At 36.8% G+C, this 24,940-nt stretch overlaps 1 protein-coding gene across 7 annotated transcripts in view; it reads right to left on the bottom strand.

The window, feature by feature from the left end:
• ncam1b (neural cell adhesion molecule 1b) overlaps positions 1-24,940 on the bottom strand; it is a 68,905-nt gene that overhangs the window by 21,687 nt on the left and 22,278 nt on the right. For 4 of the 7 annotated variants that reach the window (XR_003299864.1, XM_026377506.1, XM_026377544.1 and 1 more), the window contains exons 2-10: positions 16,188-16,262; positions 14,908-15,117; positions 13,298-13,441; positions 11,983-12,120; positions 11,517-11,634; positions 9,351-9,511; positions 7,379-7,521; positions 6,137-6,160; positions 143-172 (exon numbers count right to left, since the gene is read on the bottom strand). Coding sequence is in view for 6 of the 7 variants with exons in the window: in XM_026377506.1 (XP_026233291.1) it covers positions 143-172; positions 6,137-6,160; positions 7,379-7,521; positions 9,351-9,511; positions 11,517-11,634; positions 11,983-12,120; positions 13,298-13,441; positions 14,908-15,117; positions 16,188-16,262 (1,043 nt within the window). In the remaining variant the exon portion in view is untranslated. The remainder of the gene's footprint in view (positions 1-142; positions 173-6,136; positions 6,161-7,378; positions 7,522-9,350; positions 9,512-11,516; positions 11,635-11,982; positions 12,121-13,297; positions 13,442-14,907; positions 15,118-16,187; positions 16,263-24,940) is intronic. The other 3 variants (XM_026377527.1, XM_026377552.1, XM_026377519.1) reach the window with 2 other exon arrangements.

Genomic DNA, 24,940 nt, shown 5'->3' with positions numbered 1-24,940 from the left:
ATGCACACTTTTGGCTACTGCATCTTTCTCCCTGACCCTTATGTGATCATGAATTTTGATCTGCATCCATCCAGAATTGAATTAGACTCCCCTGACATGAAAGATGGATGGGTGTAGGGAAAAAGTCATGCATTTAGAATACCTTGTGCTGCTCGGGCCGAGTCCATGATGCCTGTAGAGAACAGAGACAGAACAACAAACAAAGGGCAAAGCATCTCTTAGAAAGCAATCCTTATCCAGGCAAAGCTGGGATGCTGCACACTGCATGTAAGTAATAAGTGTCCAGTTTATTTTGCATTCAGCCACAGTACCTGATACCAATGTCAGATTTTGCTAAAAACTGGTAGATACAATCAAGGGAATGTTTCCCTTTCAGAGACACCTTTTATGTAACAACAAAAGTAATGTGTTATTTTCTTCTCATACTGCACAAAACTGCTTTAAGCCTAGGACAAGTAAGTCTATTGGAATCCTGATGGAATAAATGCTTACAGATATGAGGGTTATTGGTTTATCAGCAAGAGGTGACTCCATTCTGCTTCAACAACAGAGATATGTTTGGTAAAAGTGGTGCTACAATTATTGAGTCTCAGTAACTGCTACTGTTGTCTTTACTCATGCATATAGAAGTCTTTGCTACATCGAGAAACAACGGTTAATATAGTTAATTAAGCAGCGCTGGCAGTGTTTCTAAATTAGCAATTACAGTTTTAAAACAAGCTATTTTGTTGCAGCTTGTACTACACCCTTTGTGACACCTGGAAGGAAACAGAGCCTACAGGTGGCCTGTGTTGACTCACAATAACTGTAGTACAGACTATAAACTTTTCTTTCCTTTCTTTTTTGCTTGATTGTGTATAACAAGGCTGAAATAGACAAATGTTGTACTGTATGGCATTATGAGAACTGATGCAATAAAACTTCACTAACTGACCATCACGATACAGTTTACCTAAGAACTGTTTTCTAACTTGTTTAACACGGATCAACACGGGTTTGACATTTTATCACGTTATTTTGAATAACTAAGGAAATAAAAATCATATGTCAAGGTCTGAGAGATAAAATTTAACTTCTGGATAACAGACAAATCCTTTTAACTTTCCTAGACAACATGCTATTTTAAGATAAATCATAACGACCACAACACAAAAAGCTTCTTGGAAAGCATGCAGATTTCATGATGCTGAGGAGAAAATGTTAAGCATGACAATGGGATGTGATGGCCCACATAGCACAAAAGTACTGAAGCGTAAAAAGCAAAATGATAAACAGCTATTTCATCAGGTGTAACAGTAAGAAAATGTCAAATAAATGAAAGCAATTTACTGGAATAATTAGAGGGCGAAACAGTGAATCAAACCATCAGTGATTTCACGTCTAAACATAGTGACACAAAGAGTCTTACAAATAAAACTAAGAACATATGGTGCATTTGAAATCAAGTAGCCCATATCACTGACAAGTGTGATTTCATCATTTACTATGAAAATAAAAAGAAGAATAAGACTAAAAAGAGAAGGCCATAAACAAAACTAATACAAAGATATGTAGTTTCACTATGTTGTGAAAAGCAAGTTTTCTACTGATAGAGTGCAACACACTGTGCACCGTACATCATCACAAACAACAGTTAGCTGCATATCACCACCGTGCTGAGAAAGAGCAGTAGTCCAATTAAAACAGGCAACCTAATAGTGTGGAACATCACCACCTCATCCACGCATTCGTTTGCAGCGCTGCCTCTGCAGCAAGTGAGTTGACAAGTATAACTGTCATATCTATGACAGGCGTTTGTTTAAGACAAAAGGATACTGAACAACAGCACATGCGCGCATGCAAAACGGAAGACACCATACCACAATCATTTCACAAACCCGCAGAACAATACAGTGACAGGTCCCTTGGGACTTATCATGTTCACAGGCCATTGTTATTCCCTTCATAGAGAATTATTCTGGCTCTTTGTTCTGACTTGAATTATAATGTCAGGAGGAGGCCAAAGCAGACTAAGGAGACAAACTAAGACAAATATGCTAAACAAAAATGTAAAGAACCCTGGTGGTGCTGCAGTCACTGGGTGATGCCTGAGTGAAACTGATGATTATGTGTATTGTCATCATCCTGTATCATTAACTGCTCAGTCTATCAACCTCTGCCAGAACATCAGAAACTGACTAGCGTCAGAAAGCCTTACATAACCACACTGGTTGTAAATGAGTAGCCTTTGTGTTTGGAGAAAACAATGCTCCCTCTGCATTGACATGCAACACGTAAAGGAACATCTCACTGTTTGAGATGCCCTGCCTGCATTGCTGCGACACAACATTTATTACAAATGTTCTTCAATCAAGTCACTACCTTTCAAATGATCATACATTTCTTTTCTCAAGTCTTTAATTTCTAATTGGTAGCCTGCATGGTAGATAGAACAGGACTGAGAAAAGCAATTTGTATTCTGAAACTTGCATGCTTTTTAAAAAAAAAAAATTTTTTATCGTTATCGTCCAATCAACAACAACAAATTCTATGTGCTTTTAGGTTTAACAGCTAGTCCTGTTTGACTACAACTTCCTTCAAAGTACTACAAATAATTACAGCTTGACAACTATATGCATCAAACCAAACATTCAATATGTTTTCAAATAAGAAAGGCATTTATTATGTAGATCATGTACAAAGCATAGATAAATGCTTAATTTACATTTTCTGTTATTAAGCAGACACACTTATCTCGAGTGACTAGTGAGTGACGAGCGAATGAATTCAAAGAACTGAAACAACCAAAAAAACAAGCAAAAAGTTTTAAATGTAATAACTTAATTTTAATTGCCATAAACAAAACCATGTCCAGGCTAGTGCCAATTTGAAATTGAAACATAGCTCTAAGCATGTATACACCTACATGTACAACATTTTTTAACATATTTTTCATGCACACCACCAAAGCTTTTCTATTGTGAGATACAGTAATCTCCCTCAATCCTCACATAGGCATCGCTTAACTCAGCGATATCAAACATTGTCTTATCTGCTGACTCTGAAGATTCTGTGTAGGAGGTTATTCAGAATGAATTAGTTTCTCATGTTAACCTTTAAAACCCAAAACCACAGTAGAGCGGCAACAGGGTCAAACAAAGTCAGACAAGGCTAATATCCTGTCAGAGAATATCAGCTATTAACATGACTGAAAAACGGTATCTGAAACAAAATTCCTAATCTTGATCTTTCTGTTTAAAAAAGATAAACTCGATATCTTTAGATACAGAGGATGTCCTCTCCATCTGCTGCATCATATATATACTGTAGTTGTCACATGAAAAGGTGAAGACAATGTAATTAAAACCTACGCTAATTTTTATGTGAAATGGCTCAACTATAAAGCAACTGAGAGACTGAAAATTATACAGTTCCTGAGAAGGACTGGAGGTGGAGTGTTCAATCAAAAGAAGCGCTACAGTAGTTCACTAAATCACAGGTGGAGGTAACACTAACAAAACAGGACAGAAGACTGTCAGAAAGTGAACATGCATGTCAACAATGCAGACTTAAAGAAGCTTTTAAGGAGATATTAATATAAAGTAAATATTTTATAAGGAAGGTAAGGCATTGAACACATTTGTTCGACCTCAAGGGTGTTTTGGTGAGCAGCACTAAATGTAAAAAGAAACTCAGTTTGTTTACTCTATAGGGCATTTTTAATAAACCCTAAACAGACAGAGTTTTGTGGGGCTGCTCGAGGCTGTATTCTTGCTTTACAGATGGAGGCAAGCTAAAAACAATACAAAATGTACAAATGCTTTCTGATGTTTAGTTTCTGAGGCTTTTATCAATGTTGGCATCCTTCCTATTAGAGTCTGTTCAGAGTGAATACGGAACAGGCCCTCTGAAATGTAAATTATTAACTGATCCACTGTGTAACACATACTGTAATAAAACTACAACACATCGTCTTACTGAACAAAGAAGGCGATGAAACGGCCTATTTACCAAAATGTCAGTGTGTTCCACATGCAGGACAGATAAACTTCATATGAAGTGTAATGTGAGTAATATCTAACTGGACATCATGTGTGTTGTTCATGAAGTAGAATCCAATACGCTAAAGGCAAAAGTGGAATTTATGTAAAACTTAAGCCACTGACTTTCAGGTCTAGCAATAAACAGCACATCACTGATATTTTACACAAGATAAAGCAAAGTACTGTGTTTTTTTACTGCTACAAGATTTCGCATAAATAAGATAAGCAACATCTAATAAGTAATAAGTAATAATAAGTAATTTACAGTTTGTTAAATACTTAAATCAAAGTTCCTCAAACTGGAAAAATACAAGTGGCATGCCAACTAAGTAGCCAAAGACCTGAAAATACATTTAATTAAACAGCTAATTAATTCTGTCATTGTTAACTTCTAAAACGATATAATACAGATCTGTACCAGTTTACTGGCCAGTACAAACATCTCAGTACATTACTTAGCAAATATATCAAGTATCCTTCACGTTTTTAAAGTGAATTATAAGCAACATGTTTTTTTTTGTTCACCCCAATTGTATGTTGTTTCACATGTCACACCCATCCTCGATGAAATACAGCTGTTACGATGATTACAGACGACATGACAGACTGACATCAGACAAACAAGCAGAACAAGACAATTAAACAATTAGCAGCTGCATGAATTCATCAAAGCCCAACCATGGAGACCATTCCCCCTGCTGGTAATCAGATCTTTAGAGGAAAATATGAGCATCTACTCCTAGTATCCACTACAGTGACTGTAAGACTGCTAATCATTTCTTTGAAAACAGCTGTGAAAAGATGCCACAAATCACAGAGCATACTGCAGACTAAAGTACAAAACACACTGTCACCACTGCACAGCTGTGCATCACCTGATGTGCCATGTGACATGTCATGGTGCGTCACACCAGCAACTACAGCCGAAAATGGGAGGGAAATTCTTTAATATGTTAATACAAGAGATCCTTTGTGTGTTCTTTACTTCCTACATGGCCAATATTCAATCATACAGTGTAGCTTGCAAGCCAATAACTGACTGGGGGATGCAGAGCCCTGAGTGTTATTCTACTCCTCGGATGAGTCTCTCCTCATCTGTTTTGACAGCTTTACAACTACTAAAGAAGCTGATCTGTCACTGACAGACTGAGAAGGTTGAGGTTCAGCAGCTGAAAGAAGTGTTTCTGAAAACCCTGACTCTCATGGACTGAGGTGGAAAACTGTAACTGGGCAGTACATCCATGTGAGCCAGTGTGTCTTACCACTGTGGGTGTGTGGAGTTAAAAAGAGAATAGGACTGTCGTGACGTGCGTCATAAGGTGGCAGTGTGTTTTGCACTTGAAGTGAGGCTCCACTGAAAATCTGTTTTTGAATATCAAACAGTCAGCCCTGTAGTCCTGACAGGTGGCTGGAAAAAAAAGAAGTCCTATTTCTGTTCCTCACAGTGGTTGTAGTCTGTATGATTTCATGTCAGTTACAATAGATTCCAAAAGTGACCAGTTTTCACGGTTGGAAAAATGTCCATTAAACCTCTTGTTACAGCAAAATCCACTTCGCCACTGCCCACCTCTATGATCAAAATTCAAATGCTCACAGTTTCACTTTCGTCTGTGGGGGTGAGTGTAGAATACTCAAAAGACAGATTTTAGGTGGAGCACTTTTCCCTCAATTTCCTGCTGGTACTGACACACAGCAAATGTTAGACAATCTACAGTATTATGGAGATGACAGACAGACTGAGCTGGGCTTGAATCCAGGCAACATCATGCTGTAATGGAAAGTTTGAAATGAATCAGGCAACAGCGACACAGAAATGGTGTTTCCCTTTCATTATGTTATTTACAAAATTTTCATCTGATCTCATGAGAGATCAGATCAGATGAGTTCTTTCACTATCACTATCAAAAAAGATTTCAGGCTATATTTGGAAAGCATGCAGCAGTTGAATCAATTTCATGAACTCTAATGAGATCACTCTTTGGGGTTTTCAAGAAACAGCTAGGACATTTTCAATAAAAAGGGATTATTTGATTTGGAGAGAGGGGTTTGTCAAATCTTGAGGTATAGTTTGCAACACTACTCCAGTACATTTCTGTGCCACGCGGATTTCATACCTGATAGATCCTGTTTAGATGTGCCTGTAGGAAGAAAATGTTGTGCATGTAATGGACTGGCTCGAGAATTTCTCCATAAACTACAATATATCTCTGAAGCATTTTCCCCCTCATTACCTCTCAACGGTAGCAAGACACTAAGACCTTGAAGAGCCAGGCCATGTGGGCAATAAATGTATGAGAATACCAATGAAATATTCATTGTTTTTGATGGTTTGAACATGGAATATTGTTCCAGATATTAGCAAAAGGACATACAAATGTATCTAGGATGTAATGGAAAATTAAAGCTAGTTCTTAACCAATGCAATGCCAAAACAAATTTAAAAGATGGCTGCACAATATCCAATGATATATATATATATATATATATATATTATTTTTAAGCTTTTCAATCACTAACAGGAGCACAATAATGGTGAGTGATTGAAAAAGCTAAGGAAACTGTGTGTGTGAGTGCTCACTCTAGCAAATACAATAAGAATCAGATCAAGTTTAATTATTGCCTGAAATTATATACTTATTTTGGGAATGTTATAATTGGGTTCATGATGCAGATTTTCTGGACATTTGGGAAAACTCAAGTCAGATCCAAGTGTCCTCCCCACTACTGGCTGGGTATGACAGAACTAATTACATGAGACCCACTGGGCCATCTGAAAGGAGCTGCTAATTTAGGGGAAATAATCATTAGGACATCAACATTGCTGAGGATGTTTTGCAGAGAAACTGCACAAGTTCCCCACCTGCACACGATCAATATACCTCTTGAATTTAGGTTAAAGGTATTCAATTCTTCTCCTTGAGACACCAGTGTCCTGCAGGTTTGTATTCCTCCCTGGTGGTTATTAGTCACTGTGCCCCAATTTCAGAACCCATAGTAAGCTATTATAAAGTATACTATAAAAGCAACAGAAGTACAAGAAATGTATTATCACAAATTGCAAAAAAAAAGACAAATATTCTTTGCTGTCATCATGGCCAATCATCAGCATCTGCTATTTTTTAGCATCTACTTTAATACAATATTTTTCAGTGTGTCTTACTCCCTTAAAACAAATAGGAAGTTACAAGAAATGTATATTTTGCCACTGGGGCATCAATAATATCAGTCTACCTTGCACCAGCTGTGGTTCATTAACTCTTGGAGGAAAAATTCTTGCAGCACACCGGCCCTTAAGGACCAACACTCAGTACACATGATTTAGATACTCTAGGTTGTACTGTCGTCCATTATTTTACCTGCTCTCCTTCAGTGAAGACGTGCTCACCATAGCTCCAGCTGATGGTGGGAGTTGGGTCTCCTGAAGCCTCACAAGTCAGAGTTACCTGCTCCTCCATCTCTGAAGTGCTCTGGTTTACGATGTATGTAATCTTAGGTTTGACTGTAAAACAAAAAAATCACAGTCACACTAGTCTAAACAAGGCAGCCAGGTGGTTTGGAAGCCATTACAATAAGTATAAGAGCAACTCTGTGGATTTGGGAGGAGTTCAAAGGGAGGATGAGGCTCAGTAGCTTGATAGGCAAGGGGGAATATTATGGCAGCAGCAACTACTTAAGCTTTCCCAATCCTAGCAGTGCCAAAAATATGATAACTGTGCATGCAGCCAAACTTTATTCATGTAATAATTTATTAAGCCCATTTCAAAGGAGCTGGTTTCCATTTTGTTTAGAGTTGTGCAAACTGTCAAGCTACAGCACACCTGAGCTAACTTGAAGGCACAGCAGGATGCCACAGCTGTGACATGAACAGAGCAAAGCAAATTCAAGTACTACTTCTTAGGTGTCAGGTTGTCCATGACTCTGTGCTTTTGTTTTTTTCATTCCACCCCATGAAGGAATGTGTGCATGGATTAGGAAATAGGATTGCCAAATGTTGTATGGTTGATATAATTTATATCGTCAGCATAAGAAGACAGCTGAGAACTTTATATTACAAAGCTTTTATCTAAATCAACAATTGCTGTCTTGTTATTCAGTTAATTCTAAATGAATATTTTGTACAAGAAATAATTTTCATTTACAGCCAAGAACACTGTATCATTTTTTTTATAAATCAGCTGTCAGCTGAGTTTGTCACCACAGGTGGTCCAGATAAGTTGTAGAAACAAGGATGATCAGTGGAAAACAGGATGCACTGGAACTCAATTTTGAGTGTTATTTTGAGTGAATATTTATGTGAATGTGATTTTGTTTGTTTTTTATTTGTAATAAATTGGCAAACATTTTAAACAAACTTTTTCTGTTTTTTTATTATTTTATGTTGTCATTATGGGATATTGTTTGGGTGTTTTGGAATAAGGCTGTAACTGTAATTGTACTTTCTGGATGCACTGTGTACGTGTCAGCAGAAGAAGTGAGCACAGTATTGAGCTTTGAGCACTTTGCAGGTTTATGATGATTTATAACAGCTTCTCACTAACAACTGAGTTTTGCATTTCAGTACTTTATTAATGCTGGAGAAAAAAATTAAACACATGGTGCTTCATTTTTCCTGCCACTGTGGAACAGGGACTCACTTTTCTTCATTATTTATGCACAACATACTGTCCAATTTCAATCTAAGTGTTGTGGTGAAATGTGCGCTGTGTAGCTATATTATCTAAGAAAATAGAAATATCCAATTAAACCTGGTATGAACAGGTACTCTATACTGAAGAGCCCAGATCAGGAGCAAAAATACACAATGATTGGAAAAAGACATTTTCAGCTTTTATATTCTGAAATGGAGCTTACAAGGCAACATACAACAAAACATTGTGCTTTGAGAGCTGTCTTAAGTAATTATATGATGACTGTTTACCGGTGAAGAACCAGACCTTAGCTCCTTCGTTTGTTTAGGAGAAAAAACCTGCACCAGCTTAGCTGTAAATGTAAATTTAATTGACTGATATTGTAAAATTATAGTTTTAGTAAAGGCATTAACAACCTAGTAAGTAAAAATGAAATCAGAAAAAAAACACTGACTTCTAAGAGTTCAGCTGAGCCCATCCCACTTGGCCAGTTCTCTAAATCCTTAAGCTCCATCCTCACAAGAAACAATGTCTACCCACACTGAAACAACACCTCATCTTGTATCTCTTAGAAAATAGACACATAGCCATACTATTGTTCTTCCCCCGCCTACATACATTTATACCTTATTCCCACACACTAGCAAGATTTTATATTGTCATTTCAGTTCACATATGTAAAGAAAAAATATCTCCCTACCAAACACTCTTAGACTGAGCTCCTGCTCACTTTCCCCAGCCTTGTTCTTGGCAATGCAGATGTAATCTCCTTCATCCAGCTTGGTAACATCCATTATTGTCATTTCTGAGCCATCTTCGTTGAAGCTGTACTTCTCTCCTGCCTCAAGGACCACTTCGTTTCTGTGGAAAACATGAGTTTTGAACATCATTTGCATCTGTTCAATCTATTTAAAACTATTTTTAACATCTATTTAAAACTATCATCTTACAAGCTGTTCCTGAAAATGAGCAACAGAGAAGAGATTCCCAATAATACCCTTAGTTTTTTTTTTAAATATATATAGTTATTTCTAGATCCTAGAATGACATCATGAAAAAGACCAAGTGATGAACACAGGTGAAACCTGAAAATCTCAGAGCAGAAAATGACTTGAAAATTAGAGTAATAATATTTTTCCTTTTCAGGCCATTCAGAGTCCATTTGAACAATAATGTCTAGTATTGGCATTTTGCGCTGTGGTTCGGTGATTGGTGTGCAGGTCTGTTGGTCATTCAGTCATTTTACATTTTGTCCAGAGTTAAATAACAACTACTGGAATAATTCAGAGGAAATTTTGTACAAACATTCATGTTTTTTGTGCAGTACTTACGATATCTCTAAACCAGTGCTTACTGGCAAATGTTGGTATGCTAATATTAAAATGAAATAGTGATTGTAGTAAACACTATATCGAGTATTGGTGACACACAGCCTCACACAATGACTAGTGTGACTACGGTTGTTCCCTAAACACTAAACTTTTAAAAAATCTGACAGACAACATGATAAGGTTTAAATTGAATTCAAAGTAATTTCCAATATCAAATGTGTGAATTGTAACAAATACAGACGTAAACATTACAGTACAGTAATTACTTCATCATTAGATTACAGGCATATTTTTATTTGTTTCTGTTTAATGTCTGTTTTGATTAGTGCATCTCAAAAATAAATAATTTTTTGATTATACTTTAACTTTGCTTTTTAAAAAAAACTTTAATCTATTAAATAAGTATATAAGGATGTCTGAATATGTTTGAATACATTGCTATTCCCACTGTATAAATACTGTGTATCTCTGTTTATCTCTCTCTATCTACCTAGTTCACAATCATGGTAAAGACTGCTGACTTGACAACAATCAATCAGCACCTTCCACAGAGAAGATAAGTCATGTAAGGTCACTACTGAAAGGGCTGGCTGTTTGCAGGGTGCTATATTGAAAGTTGACAGGATGCGAAAAGTGTGTTAGGAAAGGTTAAGGAAATTTTGCATTTCATTTGGAAATCAAGGTCCCAGATTGTGGAAGAAGAGTAGAAGGCACATAATCCAAGTTGCTTGAAGTCCAGTGTGAAGTTTCTACAGTCTGTGATTTTTTGGGGTGTCATGCCATCTGCTGGTGTTGGTCCTCTCAGTTTCAAGTTCAAAGTTCAAAGTCAGTGCAGCCATCTACCAGAGGATTTTAGAGCACTTCATTGCCATGAGATGCCGACAAGCTTTATGGAAATGGATAATTGAAATGTCCTTTTCCTGCACCTGCCCACAGTTTTGGCACTTTGGGCAGGTGCCACTAACTGGTTTGCTGACCATGACATTACTGTGCTAGATTGGCCAGCCAACTTGCCTGACCTGAACACAATGGAGAATCTATGGGATATTGTAAAGAGGAAGATGAGAAACACCAAGCCATATAGAGGAGTTGAAGGCTGCTATCAAAGCAACCTGGTCTAAAGCCTCAATAGTGCTGCAGGCTGATTGCCTCCATGCCACGCCTCATTGATGCAGTAATTTGTGTTAAAGGAGCCAAGCTTTAAGTGCATAATAAACACACTTTCCAGAAGTTGGACATTTGTGTATTGTAAATTAGTTTTTGCTTTTTTTTTATTCTCATGAGCTGGAAGCCGGGGCTTGAAATATTTCACTGCACATGAAATGAATCTAGAATAAAGGAGTTTCACTATCTGAATTAAATTAGGAAAAAAATATTTCTATTTTGAGAGATACACGACTATACATCTGCTCTAGCTGCAGGGTTTCTCTACAAACTAACATATAGATTGTTTTTAAGGTCATTTGCCGACATTGGACAAGTGTTGCTGCAAATGTTGAAAGCATTTGTTTTTCCAGTTGGTAGCAAAGTTTTACCTTGTCCAGGTCACCATGGGTTCAGGATAGCCATCAACAGCACAAGTCAACATGGCAGACTGCCCGACATCTGCTGTGGCATTCACCTCTGACTGCCATACCCTGATGGTGGGGAGCACTAAGACACAGAGATAGATATATACATAGGCAGACAGTCAAGCAGATGCAGCTCACAGACAGATAGCAGGAGGGAGGGATAACAGAAACAGAAGCAATGATAAATTCAGAACACTTATTTTAGGCACACTCATTTGCTAGGCTCACAAGTTGCAGGAAACAGACTTCATTAGCATGAAACATCTTTGATACACAGTTGCTCTGGGCAACTGTTTCCACATTGATGCTGAGCCCAGTCGCCTCTAAGTATCTACAGCTTATTTAAGCGTCGTGGGACACCTGCTGCACAAAAGCATGAGCACAGGAACAAAAAGAAAGAGGACAGTGTGAGGGAGGACAGCCTGCTAACCATTTACAACGACCTTGATGACCCGCAGATCAATCTCGCCGCGCACCATGAGGCGACCCTCGCAGGTATATGGGCCCTCATCTGTCTTCTTTATGCCACGGATTTGAAGATGATTGTTGCTAAGTACCTTAAACCGAACTGAAAGAAGAAGATGAATATAGTGTCAGGATTGTTATGTATTTGGCAAGTTTAAATCAGGCACAGTCACTGACTTTAGGTATTTGATTACTGACAGCCGCTGTTTTGCAGCCATATCAAGAGAGGTACATAGTAACATACATATAATAAAACACAATAAATCAACAAAAGTCTTGGCTGAATTAGTTAAGTGCAACAAAAATTCACCTTGATATACTCAGCTGACAACCTATTAACATTTTAACACTGATGTCTGTTTTAGGATAGGCAGCAGGTATTGCTACTCCTACAAACTTCATTCTGAATTAATGCATTTTATTCACCCTCCACTATTGTAAAGAATAAGTAATTTTTTGTGAACCTGACATTCACAAGTGAAAAACCACATATTGCATGTTTCTACTTTTTTATTAAATGAAATCATACACAACTCCCCTTTTGCCAGCCCAAAAAAGGAGAAATATGGCCAAAGCCCACAAGAACTCCTTCCGTTTGAGATAAAATGCAGAGGTAATAAATTAAATCATGTAGTAATTCAAAATACTATTACAGCCCACACAAGCTTATGTTATTATTTTCCAGTGAGTAATACCAGCAATACCATGCACATTCTAATATTGCCCAGTGTCAAGGGTGAATAACAGTGAGTCAACTGTATTTTCAAATTCAAAACTAAATTAATTTCAGCTTTCAAAGCAAAGGATAAACCCAGGAGAATGATGGCAACAAAAGCAGGACATGAACAATTTCAAGTCTCTGACACTGGTAAATATGTCTGTGGTTGTATTTTGTGATAATCTACAACATGTCCAGTACAGCTAACTGTGCTTTTCTGTATGCTTTTTGGTAATTGTTGTTGTAAGAATTTTTCTCAAATCTATAAAACAGAAATTATTGTGAAGTCAGTCTTGTTCATGTTCTAGCCATTTCGCAACATTACTAACTAAACGGTGAATATGTCTCCTTACTGTACTGTGCATAGTTACAACAAGAAACAAAAAACACTGATTCTCTGCAATTTGATTTCAAAAGCTATACAAAAACTACACTTTGTATAAAAAGTTTTTTATATTCATTAATTAATGTTTGTCCCAAAGTTCAAAGGCACAAAAAATAGCAAAAACTCGAATATTACAGTGAGTGAAAGTGAGAGAGCACAGGGGGGAACTGATCTTACCATCTTTTTCCATCTGGATTTTTGCTCCTTTATATTTCCAGAGGACAGTGGGTGGAGGTGAACTGATGACATCACAAACAATATTGGCGTTGTCTCCTTCAGTAAACTCTTGAGGTGAGGGAGCATTTGTAAAAGTGATTTTTTCTGTAATAACAAAAAAACGGGAATAGGCAGGAATATATTTTTATTCACCATAGTATTACAGCTAAAAAACTGTTGCATTCAAATGATAATCTGAATCCAACAGGATCTCATCAAAATAAACTTTTTTTATACAATAATAACTTGGGAATCCCCCCCTCAAAAAAAGGTTAAAAAATTTTAAAAAGGAAGAGCGGTTGGCAATTTTACCAAACATCCCACTTTGGGGATGCATACAAAAATTCTAATTACAACAAATAGAAAATATTAATACATTTGATGACCTTAACCAGCGTTCTTTTAAGTACAGGGAGAGAACTTTCTTTCCCTCAAACTTTAACATTATTCCAAGCTTAAACTAATCAAGGCTTAGCTGCTGCTTTGAGCAGAAAACAAGCTGTTCTACAGCTTTATTTAGTTTATGGAATTCCCAGATGCCACATGTACTCAGTTATGCTTACAAAATGTTTGCCTTTCCATTCAACATTATGTTTAATATTTTTCATTTCTTTGGATCAAAAAATAAATCTTGAAGTTTACATTGCAACACTTTCTCTTATTACAGGTGGTAGAACTTGGCATGTGTATAATTAGACCAATTGGCTGTAGCTTTAAACATAGGATTGGGGTCTTTCAACTTTCTATTAGAACAATATTGATGTGCTAATACACACATGAGTATAGAGCTTGGTGCCTTGAAACTTTTCACTGTGTACACAACTACTGGAAAGTCCTCGTTCTATGCAGAAATGCACTACAATGTTTAGCTGAGGTGCACATAAAACGTCAACACTCCCACTAGGCTAAATAAAGTAACTATCTGTCAACGATAGATTTCTTAAAGTGCAGTTTCATCCCAGGTGAAAAGCATCAAGGCTGCTGTGGAAACTAGGATAACCTACAATGACAAAGTCTTGTTCTTGTGTACACATGGAAACATGATTATTATTTCAGTGCAGATTATACTTTACACTTCCTTCTTGAAACATATTTTTCTTAACATTTACTGAGCCAAGACACATTGTTTTCTTCTTAAAAACAGCTAACTGAAAAGTTAAACTGAAATGTAATTTTGTCATAAACACTCCATTGCGACTTCAATACCTACACTGGTGTCCATTGCTAATAATAACCTAAGATAGGCACTGAAGTAACAGAAAAACTCTCTTTGAGAAATCAGGATTTCATCTCCAGTGGACATTTGCTGATGCTTGGCATTCATGGAAAATAAAAGCCATTACTCACAAGAACTGCACAACAGACAGGATCATTAAGCAGCCCTCTAATGGTCTTCCGACCGTTTATTGAACTGATGAAAAATCCATCTTCACTTGAAAAGAAAAAGAGTAATGTGTTGCCCTTGAGCAGTCAATAAAATACTATGAGTTCAATAAACAGGATTTTTTTCTCCTGCGCTCAGGCCCCTCAATAATATGGAGAGTGTAGTATAAGGTGGGGGAAATACTTACGAAAGATTTTCACTTTGACAGTTGACTCTGCATGCTGGTCTCCATTGGTAGCGACACACTTATATGTCCCTGCATTTTCAGTCCCAGCTTTATACAACGTGAGGGTGGAAGATGACTCATCATTACGGGTTACTGTTATGTCTGGTCTGTTTGGTTCTATCCTGTCCCCACTTGGTCCAAACCAGTCTATGTGCTTGGCAACGCCTACAACTGAGAACACAAAAAAGAGAAGTACATAAGAAAATCAGTATCTAAAACATCAGTCAGGTCATCCAGGGCCCACAGACTGAACTCAGCTGTGGGTTGCATATTCTCCTTTCTGTGGTCTATACATTTACCTGCCAGTAAAAGCTAATCAGCCAAGAATAAACTGAAAATGTTTTCATTTATACTATTCCATCTCTTTTACATTGATTGGATATGGAAGGCAACAGAACAATATAGGAAGTGTCATGCAACAAAGGTCACTGACTGATTGGACTGAAAACCAGAGAAATGCAGTCACTTAGACATATGATACTTGCATATTTTTATATTTTGTTTGGAAATTAGGTTTGAGTTTGGGTCAGACTACATGTTCACAAAATCAGATACTGTTTTTGAACAGAGAGGGCACCACTGTCACTAGTAGAGTAAGTGTTTCATTCATTTAGTTCAACCTGCAGGACTGAAAAAAATGTTTACAGCATCCCCTAAAAGAATTAAGACTATTTCATAGACAAATGGTAACTGTGATAGAAATATGACAGCTTCCAAGAAAGTGTTGTGAGAGAAGTGAGCCTGTGACTGACAAACATGGGTTCTCCATATGTAACAGTATCCCAGGGATATTTTTCCAATAGGACAATGGTTTTCCATACTTACTTTCTCCACAAACATATATTAGAAAAGTAGGAGTCAGTTTATTATCCAGGCTATCCTGCGTTCGGCTTAGTAGAGTGGATTTACAAAGAAACTCAACTAATGTGGATTAGTTTGCTGACGTTAAAGTACTTATATTAGTAGTAGTACTAGTAGTATTAGTACTGTTTTATTAATTGAACTTCATCTCGGTAATAGTTTTAGACTCTTTTTGTGTGGTGTGCAGCCACAGTTCAAACTTGTCAGTATGGATATTTTATCTTTTTATCTATTCAAACTCAAATTTTCTTTAACATTTGAAAATATAAAAGTAAGTATTACCTAAGTATGTTTAACACTATTGAAAAAGAAAATAAAAACTAAGAAGTCATAGTTTGCAGGTTTGTAAAGGTTAAAAATTAAGTATTTGATAAACTCACCTTCACACATGAAGAACTTGGACTCGCCAAGACTTATCTCACCATGACTTGGTGTTATCTCTACCTCCAGTGAAACTAGAACAGAAAAAAAATACAACACAAAATCAGAAACTTGGCACATGGAGCAAGTAAAAGTGTTTGTTTCGTTTGCATTAGTCCAACAGATAGTAGAAAACTCCCACTGGCTTTTTGTTGAAGGAACCAGGGATACTGGTCTCTGGGTTGGCCTACAAATTATATCACCCTAACAGCACTTCATTATAGCAGCTACTGTTTTCCTTGCCTTTAGATGGCGACACCCACATCTTACCTATTGTTCTTTTGCAGTCTTCCTATCCTTTCAACAGAAATGATGTCAAACCATCACTGCAATTATTTGGTTAACATTAAGCAGTAGGTAAGAATATACTCTATTGTGAGAGAAACCATATTTAAGACACTTTATAGCATTTTCAGAAACTATATTGTTTAGCAAGATAAATGCGTCATGTCTCTCAGTGAACGTCTGCACTTCATCAAAGAGTCAAGGAGGCCAGTTAACTGTTATTTCACACAGATAAAAGTTATATCCCAAAACACAGTGCTTAATTAGAGCACTTGATTCCCGCAGTATCTCCTGAGGTGGCAATAAAGGGTTTCTGTGGTTGATTGAGAAATGTGACTAAATGCGCCTAAAATCAAGCTCTGTATAGATGTATGAGTAAGACAGTGTGAATGTGTATACACCACCTGCAGCGTGTGCGCACATGCTGGAGGTCAGGGCGAGCGAGGGCACGCAGTGTCATCAAGTAACACAGGGAAAAAAGATGGACTGGTGTGAACAGTAAGAATAACATCTGAATACGCTATTCTGTCTTTCTTTAGTCAAACACTACCTTTTTACGTTGATTGTTCACATTCGTGTTTTCAACTCACTTATCCACAGTACAGATGTAAAGAAAAAAATCACTCTGTTACAAAATATTACTTTAGATATTACTTCAATCATTATTATGCGTTTTGTTTTCTTTAAAAAGTGGCTTTAAACTATTAACTGGAAAATACATCTGTTAGAGTTTTTTTCAACTAAGTATGTAATCAATCAATCAATAAACAGATCACCCAGTTTTCAAACAAACTCATATTAGCTTCATAAAATGAAAACCTCCCAGAGAGGCCTAAAATTAGAACTTGAAAAAGTGTTCAGTATTTGCTGTTGTTGCTGCCAGATTGAATGTTTACATCATCTTGAAGTAGGTGTGTGGATTAGTACTTCCTATCCTATCAAAGTGGCAGTATTACAGTAGGTAGAAAGTGACTGTAGGCTATGAAAATCACTGTAGTTCACACTGTCTCTACTGTTAATTATCATCATTTTAGTCAGCCCAACAAAAAGCACAATGCACTTTCACATGCATGACAATTATCCAGTTTTATTTTCACATTGCCAAATTGTTCATTCTTTGTCAGCAGAATTTGATGTTGAAGTGAAAGAACATAAAAAAACAGGCATCAAAACTGCACTCATTTTATTTTCATCTGAACTACAAACTAAAAAACAATGTTATGCTAATTTTGTGGATAAGGATTTTGTTTTAATTGGAATGAGGGAATAAGTACGGTTGGTATTCATTTAGTCAAACAAACAGGCAACTAATTTGCAGGGGATGCATGATGATGATTATTCAAGGCAAGAGAAGTTTATTTGTACAGAGAATCATCACATTCAATGTCTGAAAGCACTTTAAATCAACAGTGGTTCCCAACCCAGCCAAATCTATGTAAGCTGACAAGGACACATCCTCAAAAAAACAAAAGAAAAATGACTGAAGCTAGAAAAGAAACTACCAGAAACACAGCAGGAATACACAGGGTTCAGCACTCAAACTCAAACTCCTTAGAGTTAGATCCAATGAAGTAAGCCCCGTAAAAGAAGTCTCAGTTCATGCTTTTTGGCCAAATGACTAAATGTAAATATACCATTCCCTTTGACATTTTTGCTGGGAAGAGATGTGGATGGTGCAGTCAGAAAGGAGATTTATATGTAAATTTACAGTATAAATTTCACTCTTAGCTTAGGATATAATATTTAGATTGTTTTGCACCCAAAAATGTCAGAGAGGTTAGACTGAATAAACAAACTCAAATTAACACAATACAGCTAAATAGCACCAAAAGACTGGCCATAAAAGAGTTTCAATTTTAAACTCAATGATGACCTTGATGAAGGTTGTATTAAACTTTATTTTAGCTGAGTATACCTAATATAATGGCAAGTGAGCCTACAGTAAAATCCCTACATAATGGGCAAAAGTGTAGAGGAACAAATGAGTTTATACACTGTAATGAGAAAGACCTCTATCAAGGAGAGTACCATCACAGACTTCCAACTAACTGGATCAATCATGTGCATTAAATAAATGAACAGAGATAAAAACAGAGAGATTGTAAAAGCTGTCAGTATATTTCACAGCAATGCTTTTCCTGTATTAAAACCAACAATCTAAAACTGTTCTCATATCCACCAAAAAAGCTGACATTCAGAAGAATGAAGGCCCCATAGGGAATTCCCATTGCATGAACCCCCCCCCCCTTTACTGTGTCTCACTACATGTTTTTCTCACTATTCCTGTAGAATAACACACCTGCAGTCTGTGAGCTTTCCAAATTAAATTATGATGTAGCCCACACACTAATTGGTTCTTTCAGTCCGAATGCAGAGCTTTGAAGATAGTTAGGAACAAGACTGGGTAATTGCTCTCCAACCAACATCTCACTTTTCATGTGTTAAAGAGGCTAACAAGCTACTGTAGCCCAAGTCCAGTTAAAGGGCAAAACCCCTTATAAACAGGGGGTGGCCAAATTACAATATGCAACTGTATGCCCTCGAAATTTAATCTGAATGTGAATTCCTAGTTACCAATCTATTTTAAACCTAATTAGGGCTGAGACTGCATGGAGATCTCCATATCATAGAAGTTAAAGAAGCATGCACTGTAACGAGAATAGTACAGTAAGTGGAGTCTTGATTCATTGCACAGTTTTTTTTTTTTTGGTTTGTTTGTTTTTTGTTGTGGCTGTAGCACAAATATTAAACATACTGTAGTTTACTGATGAATATCTTAATGTTTGGCTTTAGGGATGCAGTGTCGGTCTGGTGGTTGAGCCACAATGTCCAGGCTTGTCTTAACAGCTAGTGGGTACACTGTCATTTAACTGAATCATTTACTAAAATGATTAATGATCTGAGAATGAGTGCTATTACGAACAGGGTCTTTGTTCTGGTTCTCTTTACTTCTTAGTGTAGCATTTGACACGAGTGATAACAATGATCTTGTCAGTCATTCTCAAAACTTAGTTGGGGGTCTGCTTCGAGCTGGTTTCATTGCAAATATAATAATAATAAAATAATATGGCATAGACTGGACCCAAAACAGACTAACACTACTAACCTCTCTTACCTACACACAAATCATGCCAAACAGCATGGAGAAAGTACAAGGACGAGAAGTAGACAAATGCACAACATTACAAGACAGATGAGATAGCATAGCCCTAACCTGTCATAAAAAAAACGCTACAACAGCTTTTTAACAACTCAGAAATTTTGCCAAGGTCTTTGCCTTTTTATCTTAATTCAACACAGCAGAACACATCCAGGCTTTTCTAAGAGGTAGACCTGGTTGATCTATTGCCCTTTTAACAGGTCTTCATATCACATTAAAAGGTTGCACCACATTGTGCCATTTTGGGCCTTATTACATTGGCTCCAGGTGAATTTTAAAATTGATTTTACAGTTATTTTATTACTTAAAAGGTTTAGGGCCAAGTCTATTTAACCAAAGTCTTAAATCCATGTACTCCTGTATAAGCTCTTATGCCCCCAAGTTCCCAACTGCTCTCTTAACACAGTGTTGTTGTTAAAGTATTAGAGTTGCAGCTTTCTCTAGGCCCCTAAACTATGAAATAACATCAGTTGACATAAAGCAGGGAACCTTATTCCATTTCAGCTTAATTTTTATTATTGCATTTGTACAATATTTTGCAGTGCTTTCTACCACAATATTTTTTTACATTCTACCATGAAGAAATGTTTTAAAATTCAGTATCTACATTATAAATAGGAAAATGCATCAATGGGAGATTTAAGCTAGTCAATTCTAAACCTACTTTGCACAACAAGATAACTAATTACTTAAATATAAAAAAATGATTACTAATAATTAATGCCTGAACAGTGAATAAATACAAGCAAAGAGATTTGTTCTTTTTTGATATAAAAACTCAACCACACTTTAAACTGTAAACTGTTCCATGACAAATTCAGTATAAAGAGAAAGTATAAGGAGTAAAATTCTTTAAAAAGAGAGATAGCCCTAAAAGCATCAGAAGGTGCTGTATGCCACTAATTGGCAAAACTAACCTTAGGCTAATAAAAGTAGTATTGCAATGGAGTTACAGTACATGTTTCCTAAGGCCCTCAACATTAGGCTGGTCAAGAGACCTACAAAGAGTAGATAAGAGTGACCTAGTTCTGAAAAAACATGAAATCTCCTCAAAGTTAAACTGACATTACTTATTAAAATGCCTCTTCAGACTGGTGCACTTTACCAAAATTGTTGCTTTACTAAAACGTAAGAAAAATAATTTTAAACTCAACCTCTATTGACCACCTAAGTTTTAAACGGTTTAAATGAATATCCAGCGCAAGGAGGACGCAACAGGCTACGATTGGTTAAAACAAGATTTATTTTAAGAAGCTCAATTGTGTAGAAGGAGCTCCAGGAGTCAGGTGAGATGAGGATCTGATCAGTGGACACTGGATTAAATTGGTGGTAGCAAAAACCAGGAAGTGACGTAGAAGAGGTGGCAGAATGCTGGGAGGGATGGAACAATACTAGTAGTAGTGGGCTGAAGCGTAGAGTACAGATTGAAGGAAAGGTCCACAGAGACAGAAACAAGTTAGATCAAATAAGACTAACAGGTTTCATGTGCAAAAAGAGATTCGGCAGTCGATAGGCGGTCCAGGTAAGTAACAGGTTAGCAGGTTCACAAAACAAAGGCAAAAGAGTGGCTTCAAAGTGAAGTGGCATATTCTGGAAGAGTGCTGCAAGACTGCTTATAAAGAGAGGAGTGAACACAGGTGGAAACAGGTAATCAGAGAGTAGAGAGCCACTGACAAAGAGCAATGATACTACCATATAAGGTCAGAACAGTAAGGGTAGCTGGAGACTGTGACAGAAAAAGGCATGTTGCAAGAATTTCAGACATGTGGACAAAGGATCAAACAAACTAATGTCAAGGAGACTGAAGACATTAAAAGACAATGTACACCTCTAACTTGCAATTGCAATTCATGTCAATTATTTTGTTCTTATTTTGTTAAGACTGAGTAAGGCTAAACCAATACACAAAGACAAAACCATTGAGGATAATTTGATTTAATAAGGTCTGCCTTCAATACATTGCCAATTATGGATCCAGAATATGGTTGGAACCCCAAGATAAACTGCCAACAAATGGATGAAGAATGCTGGTCTGTCCCAAAATATGTGCAGCAAATTAAGTCCTATTTACAATCACACCATGTGTTCATTCTAAAATAAACTTGACAGATGACAGATGAGCAGAAAATGATGGTCTGCCTAAATGTTACCACAATACCAGAGAAATGCCAATAAAACACCAGCGATAAATCTACTTGCTGGTCTGTTTTTCTGCATTCCAATTAGGCAAGCACAATGCTAATTTGAATACAAAGGGAAATGCGGCTGCAACATTAGTACTTCATTTGTGATGTAACATTTACTGTAGCTGTGGGCAGTGTCATATTTAGATGCAGGCTGACCATGACTATAGGAGACAACTTGACTAATGTCAATAATTCATGTCTTTGTATGTTGACAACTAAAGCATAATGTAATCCTATAGCAATTTCACTAATTTAATGGTAACATAGAGAGTAAAATATTAGTATTAATAGTAGTGTTAGTAGCAGTAGCATATTATTAGTTACATATTTTATTTCTCTACTGCCTCGTAATGCAGATCACACCATAATGCAGCAAAATGCTAAATATGTTGTGCCACTTCTTTAAATGCAGCTATAGTTTAGGACCAGAAAATGCATCCTTCTTATTTCGAGTTTCTTTTTAAGGGTCATGATTTCCATAGTACAGCCACAAGGCACTGTACTACTTAATACCAGTACATGCACATGTGCTCGCATGTGCATGGGCGTGTTTGTGTCTCTCTGTGTAATAGTGGTGGAAGGCAGTTATTTCTTGAATGAAAATGATGTACACTGATGTCTGCTAGCTACAGTAATCAGTGGCTGCAGTTGGAGGTTCTAAATAGTCGCATATTGCCTAAACCCATCCTTTCTAGTTTGGCTTGTATCTTAAATTTAAGTTGCCCACAGTAACACACTGACTTTTCCACAGTAATGTTGGAAGTAACAGATAAGATATGAAGAGCAAGGACACCATATAGATGAGAATTTATGCAGAGTCTGGCCTCTTTCCTCTAGCCTCTGTAGTTATCTTAGAACAACACCTCGGGTGCTCCATCCTATTGAATGTTGTAGTAAGCCTCGACCCAAGCTGTGACTCGCTTCACTTGCAGTAAAGGATTATGCTCATTATCTATTCTACCAGCGTAAAACACACAGAAAACTACTTGAACTTTATACTTGTCAAACTGACAGTCACAGTTATAAATCTTTGCTTACCTATGTAAAACTCCTATGTGTACCTATATAAAGGGTACAAATAGGTTGGCAGTCACGATACTATTAAAGCAATATTGTCATATGTATATTATGTCTAAATGAACAGCAGTGTATTCAATTACAGAGGTAAGATGAAAAATATCCATATCTGTGTAACCAACAGAAAACAATGTTTGAAAATCACAATTACATTTTCATATTGAAGGAATGAATCATACTGTATTTATTTAGTGCTTTCAATGTCACAGTTTTGCAGACTGCTGAGTAAAAAAGCATGTGTCAAAATGAATGAGGACCGGGTCTTTTTAAACACAAATACGAAGCACCATAAACTCATGAGCCACTGTTTCAGTGTCAAGAGCCCTACTGGTTGCGTCTGAACTGCTGGAAAGCAAATCATTTTAGAGGTCCATTGTCTGCCAGAGTGAAGTGCCTCCATCTCAGTAATAGTCCTAGTGTGTTTACAATGTATTGTAAGAGATTGACTCACAATATATCAAAGTATATTGCAATAATGATTATTTGTCTCACACTTACCAGCAATGAAAAAGTTCGAGGAAATCACAAACATGGATTATTACAATTTATGATGCTGTGACTAACAATTCCATTCATTATCAATTAATAGACAGATTATATTCTCAATAGTCATGTAAGCGTTAGTTGCACAAAATATCAGAAAACTCTGAAAAAATGGTCATCACAGGATTCAAAAGCACAATGTGTCATTAAATGCCCATGTTTTGTCCAGCCAGCCTCTTTTTAATAAAAGGGGCTGGTGTTTTAGTTTACCTTTCACACATTTTCCTTCTTAGATAAGTAGTAGCAAAAGAGAATCCCCATTATAAAAAAATCCACAAAAAATTTAAATTAATAATTTAATCTAAACAAAGAGTATCCACACGCATGAGATTGTTCAGGAGCTACTAGTTTTAAGGAACAAGTGAGTATTTGCTTGCTGCTCATGCCCCTCAACCAGTTATACACACGTCTACCAGTTGCTATGGAAACGTGTTTCCCAGCTCGCCTCTCCCCTTATTTTGACATAAGCACACACTCTCTCTCTGCCTCTCTCTCATATGGCTGTCTGATTGGATGCAGCAGTGCAGCCTCTGAGGAGTGACTATTTACTCTGAAGATATTGTCAAAACAGTGCACAACTTCAGCTGATCGAGATGATTGTCTTCAGTGGTTGGACCACTGGTGGCAGGACACATACTATGAATACATACAGTTATTAATATTACAATACATGTACAATATTATTTTGTCAAACCACAAGATGTGTAAAGAGCAAATTTTAACAATTCATTTGAGACACAGGTGGTGCTTCCCTTATTACAGGCACAAGCTGAGCCATCAATATCTAGCAGGCCTTTGACACTTGGGGCATTTGATTTGTGCATTACTTTTTAAACATAATAAGACTACGTACCAAATGGCTGACAGCTTACAGTTAATCTCTACGCATTAGCTTTAAAAGAAATGGTTATGTGCAACCCAAAATGAACCACCAGAAATTGCATGGCTCCTAATTATATCTTTTTGAAAACGTTAAATGAAAATGATCCCTGTAAGACCTAAATCTTATACCCAGATCTTTTTCAGTGCCATCTACAGCACTCAAGAAGGCTTAAAATCTAATCCATATGCATTTAAATCCTTTTCATAACTAATAGATTATTATTGAAATCCAAAAAATGTAAATATCATGTAATCAGAATCAGCAGATAAAAGGTTTTATTTCGTGGCAGCACAATGTTACATGCCATGAATCGAGGGCGTAAAATATCACTTCAAACACTGACGTAATGGTCATGAGTTATATAATAGGGCAGCACACATTAGAGTAAGTGGCCGAGGCAGCAGAAGCTGCACTGACACAGTGGAGATGATTCAGACTCCTGTCTGTTGTTCAAGAGTCACTGTTTGAAAGGTGTTTGGCTGTGATATTGAAATATCATAAAATGTCATATTTGATGCATTATTATATCCATTTTAGTGTTATGCACTTTAGTTTGATGAGCAACACTACAATAAGGGC

The sequence above is a fragment of the Anabas testudineus genome, chromosome 13, assembly GCF_900324465.2.
Source record: "Anabas testudineus chromosome 13, fAnaTes1.2, whole genome shotgun sequence".
Classification (NCBI taxonomy): domain Eukaryota; kingdom Metazoa; phylum Chordata; class Actinopteri; order Anabantiformes; family Anabantidae; genus Anabas; species Anabas testudineus.
This window is presented reverse-complemented; position numbering and strand designations above follow the sequence as displayed.